We start from the raw sequence: 27,540 nt of genomic DNA on the forward strand, positions 1-27,540 counted from the left end.
TGACCCACCGCCAAACCGGTCATGCTGGAGGATGTTGCAGGCAGCAGAACGTTCTCCACGGCGTCTCCAGACTCTGTCACGTCTGTCACATGTGCTCAGTGTGAACCTGCTTTCATCTGTGAAGAGTACAGGGCGCCAGTGGCGAATTTGCCAATCTTGGTGTTCTCTGGCAAATGCCAAACGTCCTGCACAGTGTTGGGCTGTAAGCACAACCCCCACCTGTGGATGTCGGGCCCTCATACCACCCTCATGGAGTCTGTTTCTGACCGTTTGAGCAGACACATGCACATTTGTGGCCTGCTGGGGGTTATTTTGCAGGGCTCTGGCAGTGCTCCTCCTGCTCCTCCTTGCACAAAGGCGGAGGTAGCGGTCCTGCTGCTGAGTTGTTGCCCTCCTATGGCCTCCTCCACGTCTCTTGATGTACTGGCCTGTCTCCTGGTAGCGCCTCCATGCTCTGGACACTACGCTGACAGACACAGCAAACCTTCTTGCCACAGCTCGCATTGATGTGCCATCCTGGATGAGCTGCACTACCTGAGCCACTTGTGTGAGTTGTAGACTCCGTCTCATGCTACCACTAGAGTGGAAGCACCGCCTGCATTCAAAAGTGACCAAAACATCAGCCAGGAAGCATAGGAACTGAGAAGTCGTCTGTGGTCACCACCTGCAGAACCACTCCTTTATTAGGGGTGTCTTACTAATTGCCTATAATTTCCACCTGTTGTCTATTCCATTTGCACAACAGCATGTGAAATTTATTGTCAAACAGTGTTGCTTCCTAAGTGGACAGTTTGATTTCATAGAAGTGTGATTGACTTGGAGTTACATTGTGTTGTTTAAGTGTTCCCTTTATTTTTTTGAGCAGTGTATGACAAGGACATCAAATCAGCAAAACCAAATTATGGAAAAATTCCCTAGAAATCCAGTGCAAGAGGCTCTTAGTGGGCATTCATAAAATGTGCAAGCCCCTGGCATTAAATGAAGACAGAGGAGAGCTGTGCAATAAAGATGCAAAATACCTGTAAGATCAAACCCAGGACTCCCTGTTTTTTGGTGGCATCTCTAAATGTATCCACCCTCGGGATGAATATGGTGTTGAAAATGGGTGATTGAGAACATGTGAAACAGGGGACCAAATTAATCAGGTGAGATTAACTGGATAAGAAAGTTCAGTAAATTATAGGTTTACATTTTTAATAGCTATATAATAAGCCGTGGTTCCAATATAATAAAGACAGTAACTATGTGTGTAGGAAACTGTTTTACACATCAGCAAGCTCACAAGATACTTTAAGCTTAGATTTGTTTTAATCGGCCAAAACTCAAAGGTAAGTAATTTTATTTTAGAAATGCAATACTTCTTTTAAACAGCAGAGGGTGAAGTAAACTAAATTATGTTCATCTTGCTATCGTACAGGGCATCTGTTGTCATCCTAATGACTCAATGGGCAACGGCTAAAACCTTATATATCATTTATCTATCATACTCTACAAATAGCCTGTCCACTTATTCAATTACCTGCGCTAGGTGAGGGATTACGTTTGGGATTGTCCACCGAAAGATTGGCTTCCCATTGGTTGACCTATGGTCAGTGATTTTTTTGGGGGCCTACTTAATACCTTTTAGAATGTTTTAATTCTGAATTTAATTGACAATCTGTCTGTAGTTACAGCTGCTGGGCAACAGCAGGTGACATCACAAAGCACAATTAATAGAAAATGGGGGGGTGAATGAAGGACACATTGAAAGGCATACAGACAAATGTGTCATTCTGTAGCAGCCCTTGGGGCACCTTTATTACATATTGGCAGAGTGTCCAGGCATGTTACATGGGGAGAATAATGAAAACAAGAACACGTCCATTCAGGCCTCTGGTCATTTCGTCATCATGCCAAAATTTAAGCAAATAATTTATGGAAAGTTCATTAGAATATCTATGACATTTAAATTAAGTATAACAAATCCAAAATAAAGGTGACAAGGTGTAGCTTGTGGCAGGATTATCTTAATTTGAGTCTATTAGTCTTCATTACAACCATTGTTTAGGATGACATGTTAAAATCCATGCATGAAACCAAAGAACCATTGGGCCTAAACCAAACTAACTTAGGAGGATAAATACAGTGATCTTTTTTATACCCTGCGCATTTAATAGCAGTATAATTTAGAAATTAATCATACTAGAAACAGTTCAGCATTACAATGCACCAGAAACCATATATAAATAGATGCAATTTCTATGAGACGTTATGTAATTCCCAAACATTCCAATCCATGTTCACTTATCACAAGAAGCTCTTTCAAAAAGTAAATATCCCCAACAGGTTTTATAAAATGCACGGTTGTTGCATTTCATCTGCTACTACAGAACACGTACTTAGCAATATAAAAATCATAAAACAAGAAAAGCTCCATTTGTCAGACAGCATGAAAAGCATTTTACATACTGTTTTTACATTATTTTTTAGGGGTGTAACTCCATTATCATGATAATCATTTAAAGATATTAATCAAATGGAACAAACATGATGCCCAAAACTAATTATTGTTGTTCTTAGTCCAGATAAGACAGGTGTATAACAGATGGATTTAACAGCTTACATCTTTTGGTTAGTAAGTCAGTCACTCCAAGTGTGATGTGTGCCTTGAACATCCTAACACAATCCAGAAATGGCAAATGCTGAACTATCAGTGGGATGCCTTAGCTCACCTGTTAAAAATCCTGCAAAGAATTCCTCACCTGTCTTTCTCACTTTCTAGAAACACTTCAAACTTAGGATCTAAATTTCACACCCAACCTCAAACCAACAAAAACCCTTGACAAAATTCAAATTCTTAAAAATCCCTGATTCTTCGTCCTCCCTCCCCCAATCACTTTACAGAAAATCCCCCCCTTCCCCATTCTGAATTATCTCTTGCTGCGGCCCGCTGCCTCTTGCTTGTCCTCCTCCTCTGGGTGGCTGCTCTGCTGGTGGCCCTTCAGGTTGCTCTCTCGGCCAAAGCTCTTGCCACAGGTAGGGCAGGCATAACGCCCCTTGATGTGTGCCCGGTTCTTGTGGGCTTCTAGCTGCTCGGGACGGGCAAAGCTCTCATCACACTCCTCGCAGGGGTGGGCTTTACGTGGGATGTGCTTTTCCTTCTTGTGGGCGCGGAGCTGGGCCAGGGCAGGGAACGTGAGCTCACACTCAGGGCAGGGGTGTTGCTTGGGTGGAGCGGGAGCCGCTTTAGGTTTCTTCTCCTCTGCTGGGGCTTCACTGTCGTCTTCTCTGGCCTCCTCGCCTACTGCTGCTTTAGGACGGCCCCGTCTGCCACCGCCTCCTGCTTTCCCCTTGGTCTCAGCCGGAGCTGCTGCAGCCTCCTCTGCATTGTTTCCAGTCTCAGCCTCCTCTGTGCCCTCTTCCTTCTTCTTTCTCTTCTTCCCTCCGACCGTTGAGTCCTCTGCTTTAAAGGGCCGTCCACGCTTCTTGGCGGGCGAGGCGCTGCCATTGCAGTGCTGGTCACCGGCGTGGTTCTCCTGGTGCATTATTAGCTCAGACTCTGTCTCGAAGCCCCGGTTACACTTCCCACAGCGGTGGGTCTTGGTAGGGTCATCTGGCTCTTCCACCTCAGCCTCTGGACGGGGGTGCTGGGCCAGGCGGTGGGTACGAAGGAAGGCAGGGCTGCGGAAGGTCTCACTGCAGTCCTTACACACAAATTGCCTCTCTGGACAGACCTGTCTCCTGTGGGTCGTCAGCTGAGGGGGGCAGAGAGTGAACAGACACGTGAGTCAAGGCTGAGGGAAGAGTCCAGTGATTGACATTAACACCATGGTCCAAAAAGTTGACTGAAAACTGTGTTGCAAGGAACCACTTCACAAAATAAAATGTATTATCATCACTGGTATTGACAATAGAAGGCTGCTGGTCTCTGATCCCATGTACTACATCTCCTCCTAGTGGCCTTGAGCAAAGGCACATAACCCCAACAAAGTAAAATACTGCACTGATATAAAAGGCTACTGTATAAAACATGGTCCATCAACCCTCCATCTGGAGAGCTACTGGGTGTGCAAGCTAATGATCCAACCCTGGTCAAACACACCAGTCAAGGTCCTGTTGAGCAGCTGATGTTTTACAATGTGGTGTGTTCAAACAGGGCTGGAGCAAAAGCCTGCACTATCAAGTAGCTCTCCAGGAGGATAGTTGGCCACCCTGCAACATTACAATTACAACCAAATACTTTTTGTTATCTTTATAAAATAATTCCCTCACTCAATGTACCAGGGATCAAATGGCGGGAGAGGTGGGAGAAGTAGCTAACTAAGATGTTTAACTATTTTTAAGGTTAAAATATTCAGTGTTCTGGGGAGATGTTGACAGCATAGGAGTTACTCGTCAATTAGGCTATTCTATTCTATTTTTTACACTGTCAGTATTTCATGGCCAGTATTGAATAGAGGAGAATCCATTCCAATTTTGAGCTCGAGACAGTATTACAACCGGAGTAGGCAGCATTGGTTTCATCCACTGCGCACCCGTATCAACTGAACTGTCGGCCATTTGCAGTTACACAAGAATGGCAGTGGAGTTATTTTAGGACATCGAACATTGATACATGCTAATAGCTAAATAGTTAGCAAGTGAGAACCAGCCAAACTAAACAATGTTTTGAATTGGCAATTAGTCTGTTGTATGTCATTTTACCCGCTGCACAAATGTCTCTCTCTACGGCAACAGCCCACTGACACACATGCAGGCGATGTACGCACTATGAATTTTCCAGGATTTTCATTGCTGACCAAAAATTAGCTATAACTGGGCAAATAACTCAATAAGTAGCAATCAACAAAATGTGCACTTTGAGCTAAAAAAAAAAAAAAAAAACGCATCTCGCGACCGCATGATTGAAAGACCCCTCATATCCGTCAACACAGGACTACAATAATTATACTCTGATGCACTCTGCATAGATTGGGAGGACAGTGAACACCACATCACATCCGGAGGACACTTTTATCCAAGTCTGATCAGAGTAGTCTAACAGTGATTTTTTTACTTGTCCATTTGAACAATTTCACTCTATAATCTGCTTGATTGAGAAGAAAAAAAAATATTGCCCTGGGCAAGTGTCAATGTAGCCTGGCAGTTAGAGTGTTGGGCCAGTAAGTAAAAGGTTGCCGATTCAAATACCCGAGCAGACAAGGAGAAAACTGACAATATGCCCTTGAGCAAGGCCCTTAACCCTTATTTTCTCCAGGGGTTCTGTACTATGGCTGACCCTGTAAAACAACACATTTCACTGCACCTATCTGGTGCATCTGACAATAAAACAAGTTTATTTATTTATTATGATGACGAGACCTTGTCACACTAAACATACACTGCTCAAAAAAATAAAGGGAACACTTAAACAACACAATGTAACTCCAAGTCAATCACACTTCTATGAAATCAAACTGTCCACTTAGGAAGCAACACTGATTGACAATAAATTTCACATGCTGTTGTGCAAATGGTATAGACAACAGGTGGAAATTATAGGCAATTAGCAAGACACCCCCAATAAAGGAGTGGTTCTGCAGGTGGGGACCACAGACCACTTATCAGTTTCTATGCTTCCTTGCTGATGTTTTGGTCACTTTTGAATGCTGCCGGTGCTTTCACTCTAGTGGTAGCATGAGACGGAGTCTACAACTCACACAAGTGGCTCAGGTAGTGCAGCTCATCCAGGATGGCAAATCAATGCGAGCTGTGGCAAGAAGGTTTGCTGTGTCTGTCAGCGTAGTGTCCAGAGCATGGAGGCACTACCAGGAGACAGGCCAGTACGTCAGGAGACGTGGAGGAGGCCGTAGGAGGGCAACAACCCAGCAGCAGGACCGCTACCTCCGCCTTTGTGCAAGGAGGAACACTGCCAGAGCCCTGCAAAATGACTTCCAGCAGGCCACAATTTTTTTTAAATTTTACCTTTATTTAACTAGGCAAGTCAGTTAAGAACAAATTCTTATTTTCAATGACGGCCTAGGAACAGTGGGTTAACTGCCTGTTCAGGGGCAGAACGACAGATTTGTACCTTGTCAGCTCGGGGGTTTGAACTTGCAACCTTCCGGTTACTAGTCCAACGCTCTAACCACTAGGCTACCCTGCCGCATGTGTCTGCTCAAACGGTCAGAAACAGACTCCATGAGGGCGGTATGAGGGCCCGACGTCCACAGGTGGGGGTTGTGCTTACAGCCCAACACCGTGCAGGACGTTTTTCATTTGCCAGAGAACACCAAGATTGGCAAATTCGGCACTGGCGCCCTGTGCTCTTCACAGATGAAAGCAGGTTCACACTGAGCACGTGACAGACGTGACATTCTGGAGACGCCGTGGAGAACGTTCTGCTGCCTGCAACATCCTCCAGCATGACCGGTTTGGCAGTGGGTCAGTCATGGTGTGGGGTGGCATTTCTTTGGGGGGCCACACAGCCCTCCATGTGCTCGCCAGAGGTAGCCTGACTGCCGTTAGGTACAGAGATGAGATCCTCAGACCCCTTGTGAGACCACATGCTGGTGCGGTTGGCCCTGGGTTCCTCCTAATGCAAGACAATGCTAGAACTCATGTGGCTGGAGTGTGTCAGCAGTTCCTGCAAGAGGAAGGCATTGATGCTATGGACTGGCCCGCCCGTTCCCCAGACCTGAATCCAATTGAGCACATCTGGGACATCATGTCTCGCTCCACCCACCAACGCCACGTTGCACCACAGACTGTCCAGGAGTTGGCGGATGCTTTAGTCCAGGTCTGGGAGGAGATCCCTCAGGAGACCATCCGCCACCTCATCAGGAGCATGCCCAGGCATTGTAGGGAGGTCATACAGGAACGTGGAGGCCACACACACTACTGAGCCTCATTTTGACTTGTTTTAAGGACATTACATCAAAGTTGGATCAGCCTGTAGTGTGGTTTTCCACTTTAATTTTGAGTATGACTCCAAATCCAGACCTCCATGGGTTGATAAATTGGATTTCCATTGATCATTTGTGTGATTTTGTTGTCAGCACATTCAACTATGTAAAGAAAAAAGTATTTAATAAGAATATTTCATTCATTCAGATCTAGGATGTGTTATTTTAGTGTTCCCTTTATTTTTTTGAGCAGTGTATATTTAGCTCAGAACCTGTGTCACTGTTCTACACTCACCTCAGAGAAGGTGCGGAAGCTCTCCTGGCAGTGGGGACACTTGAAGGGCTTGTCCTCCTTGTTGTGTGAGCCCTGGTGCTGGGTCAGCTCCTCCGAGGACGGAAAGGTACGGTCACACACATAGCAGGTGAACAGAGTATCTCCCTGGGGAAAAAATAGACAATTAATGAACGCGTTTGGTAAATGGGGGGGGGGGGGGGGGGGGGGCAAATTACCACAGGTCTAGTCTGGAAATAAGTATTGTTATGTTGGTCTGAAGCTTTTAATATGACAGAAGACTGTTTAGGGTAAAAACAGGGCTTCCGTAGGTAATGCCTTCTAGAAAGTGTTTTGATTGGCAGGTTGTGTAGCAGCATACCTGCTGGAGCTGCTGCTTGTACTCCTCACGATGGCTCTTCTTCATGTGCCTCTCCTTGGCTTTGGAGTTACAGAAGGTGATGAAGCACTGGAAACACTGCAGGTTCTCATGCTGATCTGTGAGAAGAGGGAGTCAGCAATATGACAGCTGAAAATGCATTGCCTTCCCTACCTACCAGATTGATTTAATTCAAACCAAAGAAAATATGTATTTGTCTATGAGTAGGGCTGTGGCGGTCAGTACATTTTGTCAGACAGTGATTGTCAAGCAAATAACTGAAGGTCTCAGTAATTAACAAACATTTGGCATCTCGTCTTCTAAGCCTACAAGCCACTGATGTAGATGTTCCAAAGGTCTGCATGAAAATAAAGTCCAGCAAATCCATGTAATATCACAAAACCACAATTTCTTAGACAGGTCTAAAGAAACATGATATGAAGAAAATCTAGTCTAGTTCTGAAGAACAGAATAGCATACTCAGTTGTGCTTCTTTTAGGCCCTGATCTGGCTATGCCATATGGCTGTGGGCTACACTAGTTAATTTAGCAGACAAAATTGGCTTAGAATTCCATGGCATTATTTTATAGTATGAAGAATACAATTGAACATAGCTGAATAAAATAGAAAGGATATTACACACTGCGTATTTATGCCAGTTGTGCTCTACACCAGTTGTAAAGCGGATTAATGTGCTTAATTTTAAGCAGTTATTTGGCCACTTTAGTTATGATACAAACCTTATCAAAACATTGAGGCCTGTGGGGTAGGCTACATGAGGTTTGTGACTGATTTTAAAAAGTTTAAAAAAGCATGCACTGTTTGTCTTAACCTGGGTATCATTCACAAGTGATTATATTATTCACAAGTGATATGCTAATATTGTCACCCATCACACTATTCGTGATTTAATCTAGTCTTTAAATATACTAAATAATGTGTGAAATTTGTTTTGAATTAGAATGGACCATTATCATGCACCTGTCAAGACAGGGGCAGCTGAGGAAAAAAATACATGTCATCTAGGCACTTAAATAGCAAACGGAGGATGCTTTTCCCGTGGTTCATTTTCATGCCTGCCAGGTAGGCTATATTCCTGTTGTAAAGCAAAGCAATGTGCTAAATATTAGAAAAGTTGAGAAATAAATATAGTAGGCCTAGCATATAGAAAGCTGATGGGATCCTCTTTTTAATAGAGACCATCACTCTGTTTTCTCACACAATTGCATAGCCTATAGAAATGTTGCGCAACATGAGCTCTCAAAGTTTGATTTGATTTTCAATAACATTTGCATGGATGTCAGAGTGATAAGAGGGACAATAGAATGCGGAGTACCATGCAGTTAGCAGGTTTGGTTGGCTACTAATGACCATCAGAGCTTGGAGAAGCCTAATTACCATGACAAAACAGTCACATGGAATTTGACTGCAGTCATGACTCGTGACAGCCGGTGTGTCGGTAATACGGTCACCGTAACAGCCCTATCTGTGAGTCATTACAAAAACTTTAAACAGTAGAGTAACTGACACCCAATGTGTGCATGTTTTAAAGTCTTTGTATAATCTGTCATTTGTTGTACCCCAAAACATATGTTATCATTGTCTGTTTGCATACCTCTTGTAAGTATACTGACTTTTCTGCCATAAAAACACTTATTTGAATTTTTTTTTTAAATAAAAATTGTTGAAAAAACTGCCACCCAACTCACATGGTTGAATGGTGGGTGGAGGTGGTGCTTTGAAGGAGGCAATGGGTTTGTAGTGTTCTGGTTTCTCAGTGGTCAGTTCTGCAGGGGGATCTGGTGGCCCCTTCCCCATCACTATTTCCTCTATATTCAGTATGTCTGAGTCCATCATGGGAGACTGGATGTCCTTGAAAAGTTTAAACATAAGGATGGTAGAGTTAACCAACCAGTGTGGTAAATTAATATGTAATGTAGCCAGGTGGGCTTTAATATAGCTAATAATAGTTATCCTCACATTGCAAGCTAGATAACACAAGTTAAGACAGACATTTACAATAACTAAGTATTGTGCACAGGCGTATCTCAATTAAATCCCCCTTATTTGGACTGAACAGGAAACGGGTTCACTGATTTTATGGCTGGCCAGCTAACTAGATAACGCGATGTTAGTTGCGAACTAAGTTTTTGACTAGTTAACTACATAGCTAACGTTAATGAACTACAGCTAGCTAAGTTCCCGCAATGAATTGATTTGTTAGCATTACAATTTGTTTGCAATAAGGTAAGCACAAGATAACGTTAAAACATGCACAGCTAGCAGCTAAAGGCGCTAACGTTAGCTGAAATAGGCTCCCAAACCAACAAGGCCCTAAAGTTAGCTAGCGGTGATGACGCCCGTATCAGCTAACGGTAGCAAGCTACCGCAAGTCGGTCATTAGAAGGATTGCGAGATTCCCCAGAAACAACTTATTTTCACGAAGTGAAGCAACGTTAGTTATACTTTGGCTAGATGTATACAGTATGCCAATGACGATAGACATGTTACATTTATACTAAGTGAAGTTAGTTGTCTAAATATGACTTGGCGAAACTCCTGTTAGACAAACGTTAGCTAAAGGCTACACCGACACGCCTGATCGCCAAACCGATATTTCCGTTAAGATTTTTTAAAATGTTTAATTGGTTAGGGGTCCGTTTTAGGTTTTTGCTAAACGGTTTAACAGTCAACGGTGTATTTACCTTAGTCTTATACCTCAATGGTATGCTGAACACCAATTTCGAATAACAACCTAGCTAGCTACATTAGCTGGCAGGCTAACAATTCAAACGGAGAAATAACAATTTAGCATATTACGGACACGTTTAGTTCACGGAAACCAACTGCCCCACCATAACGATATGGTAAATATGTATGCATACGTCTTAAACTATATTAGCGAACTAACGTTACAGCTAAACATGAATTGTACACAAGCGAACATGCCGTTGGCCACCTACCTCAAACCGCTTCCAGTACAGTGAAGTTAATGTGGAAATTGAATTGACCCTTGTCACGTGACAAGGGCAATATTTTGAGTCTTCAACAAACAAAAAAATCAATTTTGAACGCGTCTATGCTCTTTTCCCCTAAAAACCTGAGCAAATGCAGACACGTGTTTGTCTGTGCTTGGGTGCGGTTGATTTGGTAAATCGAATTAAATTTGCGGTTTGTAGCTAAAGACTAGATGAATAACTCCGGTGAATTATGTACCTTGAGACTAGCAGGTAGCAGCAGGCAGACCAATACAATTCACAACCCAAACTGTTAGAAAACGTACATGTATTTGCTCCAACAGTTTAAATAACTCAATTATTCAATTTACAAAGAACGCCAAAAACACATGCAAAAGCTTATTGGCATGTAAACAACAAAACAAGGTTCAGAATGAGAATTTAAAAAAATGAGAATTACAAACAAAAAAAATCTTCAAAATGTATTTTCACTTGGTTTCAGAGACATTGACTTTATGATTATCATTAATTCTCTATTCACATTTTCTTTTGTAGGTAATTTCATACAACAAAAGCCATTGCATACATCAAGATTACATTTACACAGTAGGCTAAAAAGTGACCAAGTTCTTAATTTCCTGCACAGGACTGAAGCTGATACTGAAAAGAGAGAAGCACTCAAAACTATGGTGTAGGGGGAAAAATTATGAAATAAGAGCTTCTAACCTAAAATTAAAATAAATTTAAAAAAAGCTAAACATAGCATTAAATAAAACATGCACCAATTAAAAAGGAAAACAAATATTATCAGCTTCAAAAACTCCCTTGACTGTGGAAATTCAAGAAGCAGTTGTGGTTACGAGAGATACAGAGAAACACGCAACACTTGAGGCATCGTACGCGAGACATTCGCTCACAGCCTCCGAAGCAGCACCTGCCACCTTCTCCCTCCCCAAGCTGCTCCGGCCAGTGGCCCGAACCGTCGTACCGCATCGCCATGTCAGGGAGAGGACTATCCTGTAACAGGCCAGGATCTGGGGCTGTGCCCGGGGAGTGTAATTTCTGAGGGGGGTGCGGAGGGGCTGCGTCCTGGGTGTCTGAGCCACTGGAGAAGATCAAGGCCTTGGAGACCTCTAGCCTGAATGCCATGAGGTTCAGAGGCTCAGGCAGAGGAACATGATCCTGCCTGTACTGCATCCATGAGTTTACCAGAGCCAGATCTGTAAGGTACCACAGAACGGCCTGTGGCCAGCTAGATGGTGCCGAGGCTGAGAGTGGGGAATGGTAGAGATTCAGTAAGTCTCTATTGAGGCTGGCTGCCTTTTGGGCCTTCTCGAAGCTGTCGATGAGCGATGCCATGTTCTGCTGGGCCTTCCCTACAGTAGAGAGGATGAAGCCGAGATGGTACCTGTGTAGCATCAGCCGCCCGTCAGAGCTAACAAACTCATCACCCATCTGTCCTTTGGCCCCTCCCACCTTGCCCGCACCATGCACCCCAGACCCAAGGAGGTGCTCCAACATGGCAGGGGTAGAGAGCTCCTGCTTGCAGAGATACACCATCCCATCTTTGGGCACCATTTTCTCAACTGTGGTCTCTTTGTTGGAGAGATCCAGACTAAGGTTGAAATCTAGGATCAGACCGTCAGATCTAACTAAGACAGTGCTGTGCAAGGAGGGCCGCTTGTTGTTGACCGCTCTACACGTCAAAGGGAGAGGGTATTGATCGACTCCATGGTCACCCTCTCTTTTCAGCATCAGGTATCTGGCCCGAACGTGGTCCATTAACGGTCTAACCCGCCAAAGGGGGTCAGTTTTAAAACTAAAACAGTCCTGGCTGGATGGTATGTCCCCACACCTCTGCCAAATGCTGTGAGGGATTGTGGATGTCTGTGTTGTGGATTTTGCAGACACACACTTGGAGCTAAGAGCTTGTATTTGACTGTGGCCGCGTGTAAGTGTGTGGCCGCTGCCATCCAGTTCACCTCTAGTTGTGCCAACTGTAGGATTAGCTGGGGTGTGTAAAGCTCGGAGTGGGTTGCGTGTGGTGTCTCCCTCCTTAGGCCTGTCTGGATTACCACTGTGTCCAGCTTCCTGGGTGTCCATGGGATCCCCTGCTGGCGCTGGAGATGCCAGTTGCAGTTTGCAGGAGAGTTGGGAGAAGCGGGAGGCAGACATGGTGTCAGCAACCAGAGGCACCCTGGTGAAGTCCTGCCAGTACAGCTTGAGACTGGGGAACTAGGAGAGGAGAACGGCATTGAAGACAATGTTAGTTTATGCAGCATTAGAAAGTATGCGCATAAGAATGACTGTAGACATTCAAAAGTGCAGAGATTAGCATGAGTTTGACCCACTAGGCCTATCTACTTTGTTCTTTACATGTCCCGTTCAGTGTAGTAAGGATGAAGATGCAATAAAACTAGCCGCCATAGGGATAAGATTCAAGTTATACGCCAATACTTTCATTTATATACCTTCAATGTTCCCATGGCAATGTGGATTCCGACAAACTGGGCCACCTCTTTTGCTGTCACTGGGTTCGACAGATTGGACACTTTATTTGTGCACCGGGCAATCTCAGACCAAGCATCCCAACCAAAATACTTGGAGAAGTAATCAATTGGTTTCCTGTAGCCAGTCCCTGTCTGGGACCCTCCCATAGATCCTGAATGAGCCTGGCTTTCTGTGGTTGGCAAGCTGAGAGAGCACAACAATTTACATCAAAACTGACACCATGACATGTCCTTAAGGATACATACAGTACATGACAAAGTAGAAACATTAGAATTAAATTGTACAGTGTATTCATGATGAGTAAAAGGCACATTACAATACTTACTTGTATGGTATATAATTTGAATGCAGTGAGGCATGGCTTTGGCTGTCATGGTAACAGGCCATAACTACAGCCTCAGGGTCAGAACATTCAACAACCTCGGACTCTACTTCGTCAGAATTCTGAAGTAGGAAATCAACAAGCTCCTCTGTTTCTTGCTGCTCAAAGTCCAGCTCACCTGTAAAAAAGAAACAGCACTTAGATAGTTACAGCCATCTTTACGATTGCTTATGAAAGTGTACATTGCTACAACACATGACTCATGTTGAGATCTTACCTTCTCCATACTCATTTATCTCAGATCCAAACTTTGCTGTGCTCCTGTTCACCTCATACTCCTCTACTGCAGGGTTGGTAGTGGATAGAGTCTCCACTGGATGGTCGAGTCTGGCCTCTCCAGGCTCCACCAGCGCTGGTACCCCCTGCTCACTTCGAGATGGTTCCTCCAGAAGCTCCCGCTCCTCCTTCACTGGGTAGAATATGCACTGCCTGGTACTGCTCTGCTCCACATTCAATTGGGATTGACCTTGACTAACCTGGGGATCATTCAAAACCAGGTTGTTTTCCTGCTTCACAAGATGCATCCTGACCCCCCTCTGCTCCACTGTGTGTCTGGCACGAGAGGTGTGTGGCAAGGGAACCAAATCGGAGGTGTTCTCCTCCACCTTGACCTCCTGACCTCTCAAGTCTGCCATGAGCACCACTCCATTCTCCCCCACTGCTGCCTCGCTCTGCCTTGAGGTGAGGAACCTCTCCAGTATGATGCCTGGGGATTGGCCAGTGTCCCTGTCGTCCTGGTCCCCTGCTACTCCCTTCATCACCATTCCATCTTCGGTCTTCAACACCTCCACTACACTGGTGGTGACTGACTCTAGCTCAAACACTACCTGGTCCTCAGGGTCCTCCTCAAGCGGTGAGATGCAGGATCCAGATGGACATGGAGCTGTTACCATGTTTTGCTCAGAGATCGATCTGTTCTCGGTCTGTAAACTGATGGGAGATGACTGACCAGGATGGAGAGTAGTGACGTCTGCTTCATCCTTGATTTCAGTATCATTATTGAGTGAATACAGCTGGTAGACTACCTGACATTCATCCGTTTCTTTCTCTGGTTCCATTTCTCTCATGCACTCTCCTCCTAGACCCTTCCTTGTGGCTGAACCTCTCCTCCCACGTCCAACTCCTCTTTTCCTGCCCCTGGTGTAATTCTTTCTTCCCACTCCCCTCTTTTCCACTTCTCTCCTCTGCACCATAATCTCCTCCTCTTCTTGCTTGATCTCCAGTGGGTCAGAGGGGCAGGATTCAGTCTGTACATTTTGTGTTGTTACAGTCCTATTCACATTTCCAATCTGAGCTTTTGCAGGTAGTGCATGAGTGCGGTTGTTTTCATGAAGGCTGGATCCCTCATTTGGTGAACTGTCTTCATGAGGTGAGCTCTGGTGTACCCCCTCATTTTGGTCCCCATCACCAACAGTTACCAAATCCACCTCAAGTAGCAACTCCTTTTTAATTTCATCCTCAATAGGCCCTAGGTGCTCAAAACCAGAAACGGTAGGTATGAGAGCATCGGCAGTGTCATTCATACTGCCCTGACTCTCTGACTTAGTGTCCTCCGTTTGGTGACAGCTGTGGAGGGGGGCTCTGGGTGTGAGGTGAGGAGGCGAAAGACTCTCGAACAGAAGGGGTTGGACCTTGTCAGATTTGGCCAGATATGGGAATTGAACTTGTGGAGGGGTGCAAGATTTATTTGAATTTGGGGCCATATGAGAAAATGATTCCATCCCCTCTGCAATTTTATGCATGTTCTTCTCCCTTCCCTTCTGTCCACCTTCAACAAGCGCAGCAGCCAGAGGCAGAGAGGGGGAAGTGTTTAGGGCTGGGAAAGAGACTCGCTCACCTCTTTCTCCCAACCCTACCTCTCTCATCTCCACCTCCATATCCCAGTCAGATGCTACCTGCATTCCAAATGCGTTTTGACTCAATGAATTGTCAATGACCTCTTCTGTCACTTTTAGTGGAGACTGGCCTAGATCTGACCTAGAAACGCCCTCAAAGATGTTGCCGTTAGTGTAGGTGAGACCAGGGCTCTCCACTGCATGGAGGGCTGCCTTGTGCTCCTGGAGGGACGAGACGTCAGAGAACCTCTCACCACAGTCCTTACATTCAAGGGCTCGCCGGGAATGAGAGCCACTGATGATCCCCTCGGTCTCCACTTTTTGGGCCGTACGTTTCCTGCTGATTTTTGGCTTGGTCAGAGATGCGTCAGAAGAATGAGACGTAGTCTTTAAAGGAGCCAACACAGAGAGTGCTGTGAGGTTCTTTTTGGGTCTCCCTACTTTCTTTTTCCCTCCAGCAGCTAGCATTTTTAGTTGTTTGCTTTTTGGCCCTTTCTTCTTATGGATGGGATGGGTGTCTTTGTGGAGATCTGTTTGACCTTGGGGGGCTTTTGAGGCATCTAATTTGTAAACTTTCAATTGGGGCTGTTTGTGACCCTTCAGTAGGAGTAGAGACTGTTGCTTTATTTTAGGGCCGGGCATATCTTCTGATATTGGGCTTGCTTCCACATTCGGTTTCTTTTTCTTTCTCCCTGTTTTTGACAGCTTTTGCCCCTTTGTTTTCTTAGGCTGGTCCTCCTGCACCATCGTCTGCTGCTTTTTCTTTTTTGGCTTGGATGGAGCGATCACCTCTTGCTCGCTAATCGGCTCAGCGCTAATCTGCTCAAAAGTCTCACTAATTACATATTTTAGCTTTTTTACTTTCTTCTTCCTCGGCTTCACTTGCTGAACCTGCTCGCCTACCTGCAAGACTTGCTGCACATGTGGTTCACACAATATAGATGGGGATTTGATTTTTGACTTGGAAATATCGGTTTTCTTCTTGACCTTTTTTTCTTTACCAACCTTTAAGGACAATTTCTTTTCAGGTAGAGTTGCGAGAGACATTTGTTTCATATCCTGAATCTGGTCTCCTTTCTGAAGCAGCTTAGATGGTTGTGGAAGCTTCTTCTGGTTTTTAGGCTTTTCTTTAGGACCAAACTTCACGACAAGATGAGCTTTCTTTGCTCTTGGTCGTTTGGCAGGCTTCCCTTTCAACTCAACCGTCTGCTGTTGCATATTTCCTTGCACTATAGAGTTCTTCGGTTGCTTTCTCTTCCTCACTTTTACAAATTCTTGTACTGACATCAAATGCACAGGCAGTTGTAAACTCTGTGGTGCCTTTGTCTCGGACAGCGGAGGGAATATTTCTGACGTCTGCGTGCGAGGCATCTCTCTGCTGTTCAGTGCGTTGTTAGAAACAGACTTATCTATCAGTGTCTGCAACTGCTCTTGTGCCGTCTGTTTCTTTCCTTCATAAGGCTTTTCCAAAATGTGCTGCTGGTCATTCTCTGTGTTTTCTAGAAGAGGTTTCTCAACTGCTCTTCGCTGTCCTATTCCTGTCTGTTGTGTCTGTCCAATACTGGAATAGATCTGCTCTAACTGCAATGTCTCCATCTGTGTGGCTGTCTCTCCTACCTGGCTTGTTTGTCCAGGAGGAGTTTGTGCAAACTTAACTGTTGGTACCAATGAGGAAGTGGAGAGTTCTTCCTGCTGGTCAGTTTTTAATGGCATCAGCTTTAACGCCACTGTTGGAAATATGTCTGTCCCGTCACGCATACCCTCCTGAACCCTTTGATTCTGTCCAGAAGTCTGTTCAAATAGAAATGTTGGCAGTGAGGAAGCAGACATAGGTCCTTGTTGACCAGTTTGAGTCTGTTCCAATTCCAGAGTTGGTAACAGTGAAGGAGTGACTTCCAACACAACAGTTTGACTTTGTTCAGTCGTTTCCCCGAGCTCAACTGTTTCACTGTGACAGAACACCTGTTCCACTGATACAGTCTGAATCATAGTGTTCTCTTCTTCAACTGTCTGACCAGTCTGTCCAAGTAACTGCTGAGGAATCATCTCTCCTTCATGTGTTTGTGTTAATCCAGCATGCTCAGCTGGCACAGCGTATGCAACTTCCTGTGTGTGTGAAAGTAACGGGGTCTCCATTTGTCCATCTGATATTACAGGTTCCAATGTAATAATTGGTTCCAGCGATTCACATTGTGGCTTTGCCTGTTCCAATCCCATCAACTTAAACTCTCCACCCCCAATCTTTTTCAGCTCTATAAACTGTGGTTGAGTAAAACGGAGTTGCAAATGCTCTCTCTTTCCCTGTAGCCGCTGTAGATCCAATGGTTGACCGTGTGGCGGCACCTGTCCCAGTATCACCACCTGGTTCACTTTGCGTACGTTCCCCAAAGACTCTATTAGTTTCCGGATTTGTTCAGTGTCTATGTTTTCCACCTGCTGGAAGGGCCCAATGGGTTCCATGTGGAGAAAGGTTTGCTGGCCCATAGGAACCTGGGTTATGATGGGCTGACCTAGCTTCACCTGTTGGCCAGCTAGTGTGGTGCTGCTGGATGCTGTAACACACAGGTTGTGCTTGTGTTTCATGTGATGCAGCCGTGTCTTGGCAGTCTTGAAGGTTGCCTTGCACACGGAGCAGGAAAATTTTACCACTGCAGTGCCTAGATACAAAGAATAAATATTAAAGTTTACATCTTGGTGTAAAAGGTTTGGTTCTGCATAGAATCACTAGCTTAATCACTATATAGTGTATATCACAAGCTTAATCACTGTATATCACTAGCTTAATCACTATATAGTGTATATCACTAGCTTAATCACTATATCACAAGCCTAATCACTGTATATCACTAGCTTAATCACTGTATAGTGTATATCACAAGCTTAATCACTGTATATCAAGCTTAATCACTATATATCACTAGCTTAATCACTATATAGTGTATATCACTAGCTTAATCACTGTATATCACTAGCTTAATCACTGTATAGTGTATATCACTAGCTTAATCACTGTATAGTGTATATCACTAGCTTAATCACTGTATATCACTAGCGTAATCACTATATAGTGATTATCACTAGCTTAATCACTGTATATCACAAGCTTAATCACTGTATATCACTAGCTTAATCACTGTATAGTGTATATCACTAGCTTAATCACTGTGTATCACTAGCATTTCACTGCACATCCCATTATAGCACAGTAGTTGTATGACATGAAAACAAACATGTTTTTCAGTACTCACCACTATTCTTCTTTAGCTGTGCCGTCATCGGTGGTGTGATCCCTACAACTTCTTTCATTCCTTCCAGCGAATGCGCTAGTGCGTGTTTCTGGAGGGCCTTGGACATGCTAAACCTCTTGCCACACTCCTTACACGCATAGGGCCTCTCCCCTGTGTGTGTGCGGCGGTGATACTTCAGTAAGGTGAGTGTCTTGCAGGGTTTTCCACAGTCTGCGCAGGTGTATCCGTACAGGCCGAAGTGAAGCTTCTTATGGAGGGTGAGCTCAGAGGAACGGCTGAAGGCCTCACCACAGATGGGGCACTTGAAGGGTGTCTTTTCCGTGTGTGCACGCTGATGAAGCATGAGGTCACTGGAGTTAGTGAATTGGCGGTCACAGACGTAGCAGGCAAACAGGGCATCCCCCAGCATGCATTGCTCATACTCTGCCGGGTGACTCTGCTTGAGGTGGCGCTCTTTGCTCTTGTGGTCGCTGAAGATGATGTGACACTCCAGGCACTGCAGAGAGATCTGGGAAGCTGGGGGGAGGGAGAAGGGATTAGCAGACAGAACACTTGTATCCCAGCTTCAAACCTATATTAAAACACACAATGGAGGTTACTATAAGAGCAAAAAAAAAAAGAACTGTCGTAATAGCTTAAAACTGCTTATGAAAGAAATACAAATAAATAGCCTAAAAACACTACAGGGGAAATTATGAGATGTCTGCAATACTAAAGCCTTGAAAGATAAATACAAAAATGTATTACATGGTAACCAATCACGGCAGACTACTAGAGAAGAAGTTCAATACTCACATGTGAGCGGCGTCACCATTTTTGGTGGCCTAGACATGTCCATCTTGAGTGGCTCCATTCTGTTCTTCTTGGGGGGAATATTTTTTCTGTCACTAGCGGCCACATCATCCACATGGGTCTCCTTCTGTGCATCCTCAGGTTGGCCCAGTTCCCGCTCTTCAGGAGCAGCAGACTCTAGAGGAACAGCAGATAGTTCAAGAATTATCTCTGTAGAAGCCGTGGGGTCTGAGACGCACTCAGAAGCCTCTTCTGTGACAAGTAGCAGTTCACTCATTGGTTGTTCTTCAGTTGCCACTGGTTGTAACCCTGTCTCCATTGGTTGTTCATAAGTTTCCATGTATTGTTCATCCGTTTCCATGTATTGTTCACCTGTAAGTATTGGTTGTTCCTCAACTTCTACTGTTTGTTCAACTGTCTCAACTGGCAGTGTCAAGCGCTCCATGACCAACTTGGTTCCTGCCACGACTGGAGGTTCAACCATGTCTGTAAAACGAATTCCCTGCAGAAAACTGAGAAGTTCAACAACACACACACACAATAAATCTGCATTAAGGTTAAACACAATGATGTGGAAAACAGTAAATCACACACTGCACACTAAAACACTGTCCAAAAGAGACGTTCAAAAGTATTTATGAAAAAAAACAAATTAAAAGACACCGAAACATTGTGTGCATGTAAAGCAACCGACTCTTTATTCTAAGCGAGTATACGCCCTTAAAAAAGGGCCAACCCAAGCTAAGCCTATTGGGGTCTGATTCCATGGGAATCATTACATGCTGCTGCATTAAATCGACAGCTAGCAGGCAAATGAATAGACACGATATTTGTATGACAAAGATGCTCTCAAAGAGGGGTGGGTAATAGGCTACAATAATGGTATTTTACATTGCGCTAGAACAGAAAACCAACAAGCCTACAGCCAGGGGTACTTTACTGCTACGCAAATGGGCCGACTAAACAAGCCAAATAATGATGAGGAACGTTATTGCTCACAACTAACTGGTGTCCATCCAGCATTTTTAATTGTTCGGATGTCTTGCTGCTAGGCTACTGGACAGCTCAGAAACGGCATTGATGAAAGGCATACAAATGGCCTATATTGCGTGGATTTAAAACATTTGCAACGCTCAGCACTACACACAAGCGGCCTTTGTATCGCCGCATGACTGCTCATATGATCACACCACTACGTGTACATCTATAACGTTACCTATGTTGGTTTCTTTAGCCCAGACATCTCCGCGTCGTTTCTCGCTCCGCAAAAAGCCAACACAAACGAGCTGCAGAGATCATGGCGTCATACACCATCCAGGTTGCAGAATGGGACTTGTAGTTTTTCCTGAGATGCAATGATTCACTGCTTAGCCTTAAAGGCGCTGCATGGTAAATCTGCTATTTGAGTTGGCCTCTGCAGAGATTAGGGCATTCATGCTTCGCAGAGCTGTTGTGAAAGAAGTTAGTACGGAAGTGAGTTTGTGTTTATACAGGACCTCCCGCCCTCACCTACCGTCAACCAATCATGTCAACGCGGGGCTATACGGCGCCATCCATATTATTACATCTTTGAGAGTCGCACTGCGATGCGGAAAAGAGCTCAATTTGGCCTCTGCGTGCCTCCATAGGCCCGAATTAAGCTGAAACATTTTGATGTAATTCATTTCATTATTCTTTTGGCCAAATTTCATATACACAAATGTACATTTACAAACAGAACACCAAATTTTCGTACCCTACAAAAATAAATTGAATTGTATTTTAAGACGGTTAAATGCTCTACTAACAAAAGAACTGTTAGAATTGTAAGTATATGCATGTCCCTTAAGGTCCTTGTGTAATTGTAATGTGATATTGTACCCCCTAGCTCGATTGTCTATTGTTTGTAATCTATGTATGCTTGTGTTCCCTCATGTGCTTTATGTATTGATTTGTTGTTAATAAAAAATAAAAGCTTCCATAGGCCCCACGATTGCGTCGCATCATCCATACCGCATGGTTATCTTTTTTTTCTCTTAACAACAAATCATTACAGAAAGTACATGACGAACACAAGTATATATGAATAATATACAATGGACAATTGGGCTAGGGGGTTACAACATCACATTACACAAGGACCTGAAGGGACAAACATACACTTATAATTCTAACAGCTTTTTTGTTAGTAGAGTATTTAATTGTCTTAAAATATAGTTCAATTTCTTTTTTGTAAGGTAATAAAATGTGGTGTTTTGTTTGTAAATGTATATTTGTGAATATAAAATTTGGGCAAAAGAATAATGAAATTAATTACATAAAATTGTTTCAACTTATAGTAGGTAAAGAATCCAGGTAAAGAATCCAAGCAGTACATTTCTCCACAATAGTGTGAGATCTTCATAAATGTGTTCAGATATAAATCTACTGATGTCTTGCCACAGTTTTCTTACATAAATACAATGCCAAATAAGATGCAACAGTGTTTCTTGGTGGTCATTACAAAAGGAACAATTTGAGCTGATGTTTTCCTTAAACTTCTTCATATGGTGGTTGGCAAGATAATATTTATGAACAATTTTAAAGGAAACTTCCTTAATTTTGTTAAACAAGTAGGTATGTTTGTGGCAACATCCAAACTTTTTTCCAACAGATATTATCAATAAGGCATGACATAAGGTTCGTATCGCTCTGTTGTTGAATGGACCAAAAGATAAACAGATATTTCCTATTGATGAGTCAACAGGGTTAATGGAAGGTAGGTTCTGAAGGTCAGTTCTTGACACGTTCCTGAATAATAAAGCAACACCTGAGGGAATGGCATCTAAAACAATTTAGGTGTTACAGGGATCTTGTAAAGTGATAAGAATTCCTGATAACTAAGTAAAAAACCCTCTGCATTTACAAGTTGGCTCACCAATAGGATATTATTTCGGAACCAATATTCTAAAAACAAAGAAGTATTTTTATACAATATATCCTAATTATTCCATATAAAATACCTGTGTGGAGAAAAATTATGCTTATAAATGAAGGACCATGACAAGAAAACCTGCTGATGAAAAGCAGAGAGTTTCACTTGAATTTTGTCAATATTATGATTTCAAACCAACATGAACTTAAGGCCACCAAAAGTAGAGAATACATGATGAGGAATACAATTCCACATAGAAGTGGGTCTTCTTAGGAATTGTTTTATCCAATTGATCTTAAATGTATTATTTAAGGTAGTAAAGTCCAGAAAATTCAGCCCACCATACTCATAAGTGTTCACAGTTTTCCTAATGTGATGGGTACTGTTTCTCCACAGAAAGTTGAAAAGCATCTGGTCTATCTCCTTGCTGATTTTACCGTCAAGATTTGAAGACAGAGCACCATATGTTAGTCTAGAGATACCTTCAGCCTTGGTTATTAGGACTCTCCCTTTAAAGATAAGTCCCTCTGTAGCCATTGACTTAGCTTCTTCTGGGTATTTTTAATAAGAGGGTTAACATTTAGTAAGCCTCTAGACTTCTGATCCTTGGTAATGGTTATGCCTAAATATGTAAGTTCTTCTTTCACTGGAATACCATTATATTAAGGGGCACGGAATCCCACTAATCCTCTATGACTGGAATACCGACATAATCTGCCCGAGGATTCCAACAGGCCCCTCAGGCGCGACGCCTGCTGAAGGCCCATTCTGCTAACCTGCTAGGCCTGCTACCTACCTAGAGCTACTTGGAACCCTACTAACTCCACGACTGGTCTATCGACGTCACCGCACGAAGAGGCAAAAACAGACTTACCCCCATCGTGACGTCCCCCGAAGGCTAACTTGCTAGCCCCGGTCTACTAACTGCTAGCTTGACTGCCCCGGTCTGCTAACTCCTAGCCCCTGCTAACTGCTTGCTTGATAACCCGGTCTGCTAACTGCTAGCTTGTTAGGCCCCGACCTACTAACTGTTAGCTTGTTAGCATCGGCCTGCTAACTGTCTGAATCGCCGTGTCCCCCAGTCAGCCCAACCGCTCACTGGACCCATATGTTCACTTGGTTATGCATGCCTCTCTCTAATATCAATATGCCTAGTCCATTACTGTCCTGGTTAGTGATTACTGTCTTATTTCACTGTAGAGCCTCTAGCCCTGCTCAATATGCCTTAACCAACCATGCTGTCCCACCTCTTACATATGCGATGACATCACCTGGTTTAAATGTCTCTAGAGACTATTTCTCTCTCATCATTACTCAATGCCTAGGTTTACCTCCAATGTATTCACACCCTACCTTACCTTTGTCTGTACACTATGCCTTGAATCTATGCTATCGTGCCCAGAAACCTGCTTCTTTTACTCTCTGTTCCGAACGTGCTAGACGGCCAGTTCTTATAGCATTTAGCCGTACCCTTATCCTACTTCTCCTCTGTTCCTCTGGTGATGTAGAGGTTAATCCACATCCTGCTGTGCCTAGTTCCACTCCCAATCCCCAGGTGCTCTCATCTGTTGACTTCTGTAACCGTAAAAGTCTTGGTTTCATGCATGTTAACATTAGAAGCCTACTCCTAAGTTTGTCTTACTCACTGCTTTAGCACACTCTGCTAACCTGGATGTCTTAGCCGTGTCTGAATCCTGCCTTAGGAAAACCACCAAAAACCCTGAAATCTCCATCGCTAACTACAACATTTTCCGCCAAGATAGAACTGCAAAAGGGGGCGGGGTTGCAATCTACTGCAAAAATAGCCTGCAGAGTTCTGTATTACTATCTAGGTCTGTAGCCAAACTATTTGAGCTTCTACTTCTAAAAATTCACCTTTCCAGAAACAAGTCTTTCACTGTTGCCACTTGCTATAGACCTCCCTCTGTCCCCAGCTGTGCCCTCGTTACCATATGTGAATTGATTGCCCCCCATCTATCTTCTGAGCTCGTGCTACTAGGTGACCTAAACTGGGACATGCTTAACACCCCGGCCACCCTACAATCCAAGCTTGATGCCCTCAATCTCACACAAATTATCAATGAACCTACCAGGTACAGCTCCAAATCCATAAAAATGGACACCCTCATAGATGTCATCCTAACTAACTCGCCCTCCAAATACACCTCTGCTGTTTTCAATCAAGATCTCAGCGATCACTGCCTCATTGCCTGCATCCGTAATGGGTCTGCGACCAAAAGACCACCCCTCATCACTGTCAAACGCTCCCTAAAACACTTCTGCGAGCAGGCCTTTCTAATCGACCTGGCCGGGGTATCCTGGAATGACATTGACCTCAGATGATGCCTGGCTATTCTTTAAAAGTGCCTTCCTCACCATCTTAAATAAGCATGCCCCAATCAAAAATTTTAGAACTAGGAATAGATATAGTCCTTGGTTCACTCCAGACCTGTCTGCCCTTGACCAGCACAAAAACATCCTGTGGCGTTCTGCATTAGCATCGAACAGCCCCCGTGACATGCAACTTTTCAGGGAAGTTAGGAACAAATATACACAGGCAGTTAGAAAAGCCAAGGCTAGCTTTTTCAAACAGAAATTTGCATCTTGTAGTACTAACTCAAAAACGTTCTGGGACACTGTAAAGTCCATGGAGAATAAGAGCACCTCCTCCCAGCTGCCCACTGCTCTGAGGCTAGGAAACACTGTCACCACTGATAAATCTACTATAATTGAGAATTTCAATAAGCATTTTTCTATGGCTGGCCATGCTTTCCGCCTGGCTACCCCTACCCCGGTCAACTGCTCGGCACCCTCCACAGCAACCTGCCAAAGCCCCCACAATTTCTCCTTTACCCAATCCAGATAGCTGATGTTCTGAAAGAGCTGCAAATTCTGGAACCCTACAAATCAGCCGGGCGTAGACAATTTGGACCCTCTCTTTCTAAAAATTATCTGCCGAAATTGTTGCAAGCCCTATTACTAGCCTCTTCAACCTCTCTTTCGTATCATCTGAGATTCCCAAAGATTGGAACGCTGCCACGGTCATCCCCCTCTTCAAAGGGGGAGACACTCTAGACCCAAACTGCTACAGACCAAAATCTATTCTACCCTGTCTTTCTTTTTCGAAAGCCAAGTTAACAAACAGATTACCGGTCATTTCAAATCCCACCGTACCTTTTCCGCTATGCAATCTGGTTTCAGAGCTGGTCATGGGTGCACCTCAGCCACGCTCAAGGTCCTAAACAACATCATAACGGCCAATGATAAGAGACATTACTGTGCAGCCATATTCATCGACCTGGCCAAGGCTTTTGACTCTGTCAACCACCACATTCTTATTGGCAGACTCGACAGCATTGGTTTCTCAAATGATTGCCTCACCTGGTTTACCATCTACTTCTCTGATAGTGTTCAGTGTGTCAAATCGGAGGGCCTGTTGTCCGGACCTCTGGCAGTCTCTATGGGGGTGCCACAGGGTTCAATTCTCGGGCTGACTCTCTTCTCTGTATACATCAATGATGTTGCTCTTGCTGCTGGTGATTCTCTGATACACCTCTACGCAGACGACACCATTCTGTATACTTCTGGCCCCTCTTTGGACACTGTGTTAACTAACCTCCAGACGAGCTTCAATGCTATACAACTCTCCTTCTGTGGTCTCCAACTGCTCTTAAACGCAAGTAAAATACATGCTATTCAACTGATCACTGCCCGCACCTGCTCGCCCATCCAGCATCACTCTGGATGCTCAGGTGCCATGTTTCAGTTTGATAGAGCTGTTACCATTTGTATAGTCTTAATAGCCTTACAGAAAAAAACTAAGCCACATTTCTCAAAGGAGTGGATGAGGAAGTGATGCTCTGCTGTGTCAAATGCTTTATAAAAATCTAAAAATATTATGAAGCTATCCTCGGTTATTAGGTCTGAGTAGTCAAGTATGTCTAATACTAGTCTGATATTGTTCGAAATATGTCTGTTCCTCATATAGCCAGACTGTGTTTCATCAATGATTGCATCTAGGACTTCTATAATTAAGGCTAATATTTTACAGTCATTATTAAGAAACAAATTGGATGCCAGTTATCAATGAGCACCACTTATTTTTTAGGCTTAGGTATCAGTGTTATTAACCCCTGAGTCATTGTAGGAACAAGAACATTGTTTTTAAAACTGTCTTAAAAGACATTAAGTAGGAATTTTTTCAGAAAAGATTTTGTCAAATTCTCATGTACAGTTGATGTCGGAAGTTTACATACACTTAGGTTAGAGTCACTAAAACTTGTTTTTCAACCAGTCCACAAATTTCTTGTTAACAAACTATCGTTTTGGCAAGTCGGTTAGGACATCTACTTTGTGCATGACACAAGTAACATTTCCAACAATTGTTAACAGACAGATTATTTCACTTATAATTCACCGTGTCACAATTCCAGTGGGTCAGAAGTTTAAGTACACTAACTTGACTGGGACTTTACACAGCTCGGAAAATTTCAGAAAATTATGTCATGCCTTTAGAAGCTTCTGATAGGCTAATTGCCATAATTTGAGTCAGTTGTAGCAGTGATAGGCTAATTAACATAAATTCAGTCAGTTGGAGGTGTACCTGTGGATGTATTTCAAGGCCTACCTTCAAACTCAGTGCCTCTTTGCTTGACATCATGGGAAAATCAAAAGAAATCAACCAAGACCTCAGAAAATAAATTGTAGACCTCCACAAGCCTGGTTCATCCTTTGGAGCAATTTCTAAATGCCTGAAGGTACCACGTTCATCTGTACAAACAATAGTACACAAGTATAAACACCATGGACCATGCAGCTGTCATACCGCTCAAGAAGGAGACGCGTTCTGTCTCCTAGAGACAAATCAATCCCAGAACAACAGCAAAGGACCTTGTGAAGATGCTGGAGGAAACAGGTACAAAAGTATTCATATCCACAGTAAAAACGAGTCCGACATCGACATAACCTGAAAGGCCGCTCAGCAAGGAAGAAGCCACTGCACAAAAACCGCCATAAAAAAGCCAGACTACGGCTTGCAACTGCACATGGGGACAAAGATTGTACTTTTTGAAGAAATGGCCTCTGGTCTGATAGAACTGAACTGTTTGGCCCCAATGACCGGTTGCAAGCCGAAGAACACCATCCCAACCGCGAAGCACAGGGGTGGCAGCATCATGTTGTGGGTGGTGCTTTGCTGCAGGAGGTACTGGTGCACTTCACAAAATAGATGACATCATGAGGGAGGGAAATTATGTGGATATATTGAAGCAACATCTCAAGACATCAGTCAGGAAGTTAAAGCTTGGTCACAAATGGGTCTTCCAAATGGACAATGACCCCAAGTATACTTCCAAAATTTTGGCAAAATGGCATAAGGACAACAAAGTCAAGGTATTGGAGTGGCCATCA

At 43.8% G+C, this 27,540-nt stretch overlaps 1 protein-coding gene across 6 annotated transcripts; it reads right to left on the reverse strand.

The window, feature by feature from the left end:
• Positions 1-1,765: 1,765 nt before the first annotated feature.
• Positions 1,766-20,697, reverse strand: LOC109906778 (zinc finger protein 696). 6 transcript variants are annotated; one of them, XR_004204973.1, is made up of 12 exons: positions 20,455-20,697; positions 19,611-19,740; positions 19,242-19,415; positions 18,447-18,962; positions 13,581-17,855; positions 13,307-13,481; positions 12,942-13,164; positions 10,477-12,705; positions 9,223-9,385; positions 7,517-7,632; positions 7,159-7,302; positions 1,766-3,734 (listed from the first exon to the last, which is right to left on the reverse strand). XR_004204973.1 is itself a non-coding variant. In XM_031802657.1 (5 exons), the coding sequence occupies exons 2-5, from the start codon at positions 9,368-9,370 to the stop codon at positions 2,910-2,912; spliced, it is 1,233 nt and encodes a 410-aa protein (XP_031658517.1). In that variant the 5' UTR covers positions 9,371-9,385; positions 10,477-11,558; the 3' UTR covers positions 1,766-2,909. The 6 variants fall into 6 exon arrangements, 2 of the variants coding, with proteins under 2 accessions (XP_031658517.1, XP_031658512.1); XR_004204972.1 differs by having other exon boundaries at positions 19,611-19,750; positions 20,455-20,680; XR_004204970.1 differs by having other exon boundaries at positions 19,242-19,750; positions 20,455-20,696.
• Between the last annotated feature and the right edge of the window lie 6,843 nt (positions 20,698-27,540).

The sequence above is a fragment of the Oncorhynchus kisutch genome, linkage group LG2, assembly GCF_002021735.2.
Source record: "Oncorhynchus kisutch isolate 150728-3 linkage group LG2, Okis_V2, whole genome shotgun sequence".
Taxonomy (NCBI): Eukaryota; Metazoa; Chordata; class Actinopteri; order Salmoniformes; family Salmonidae; genus Oncorhynchus; species Oncorhynchus kisutch.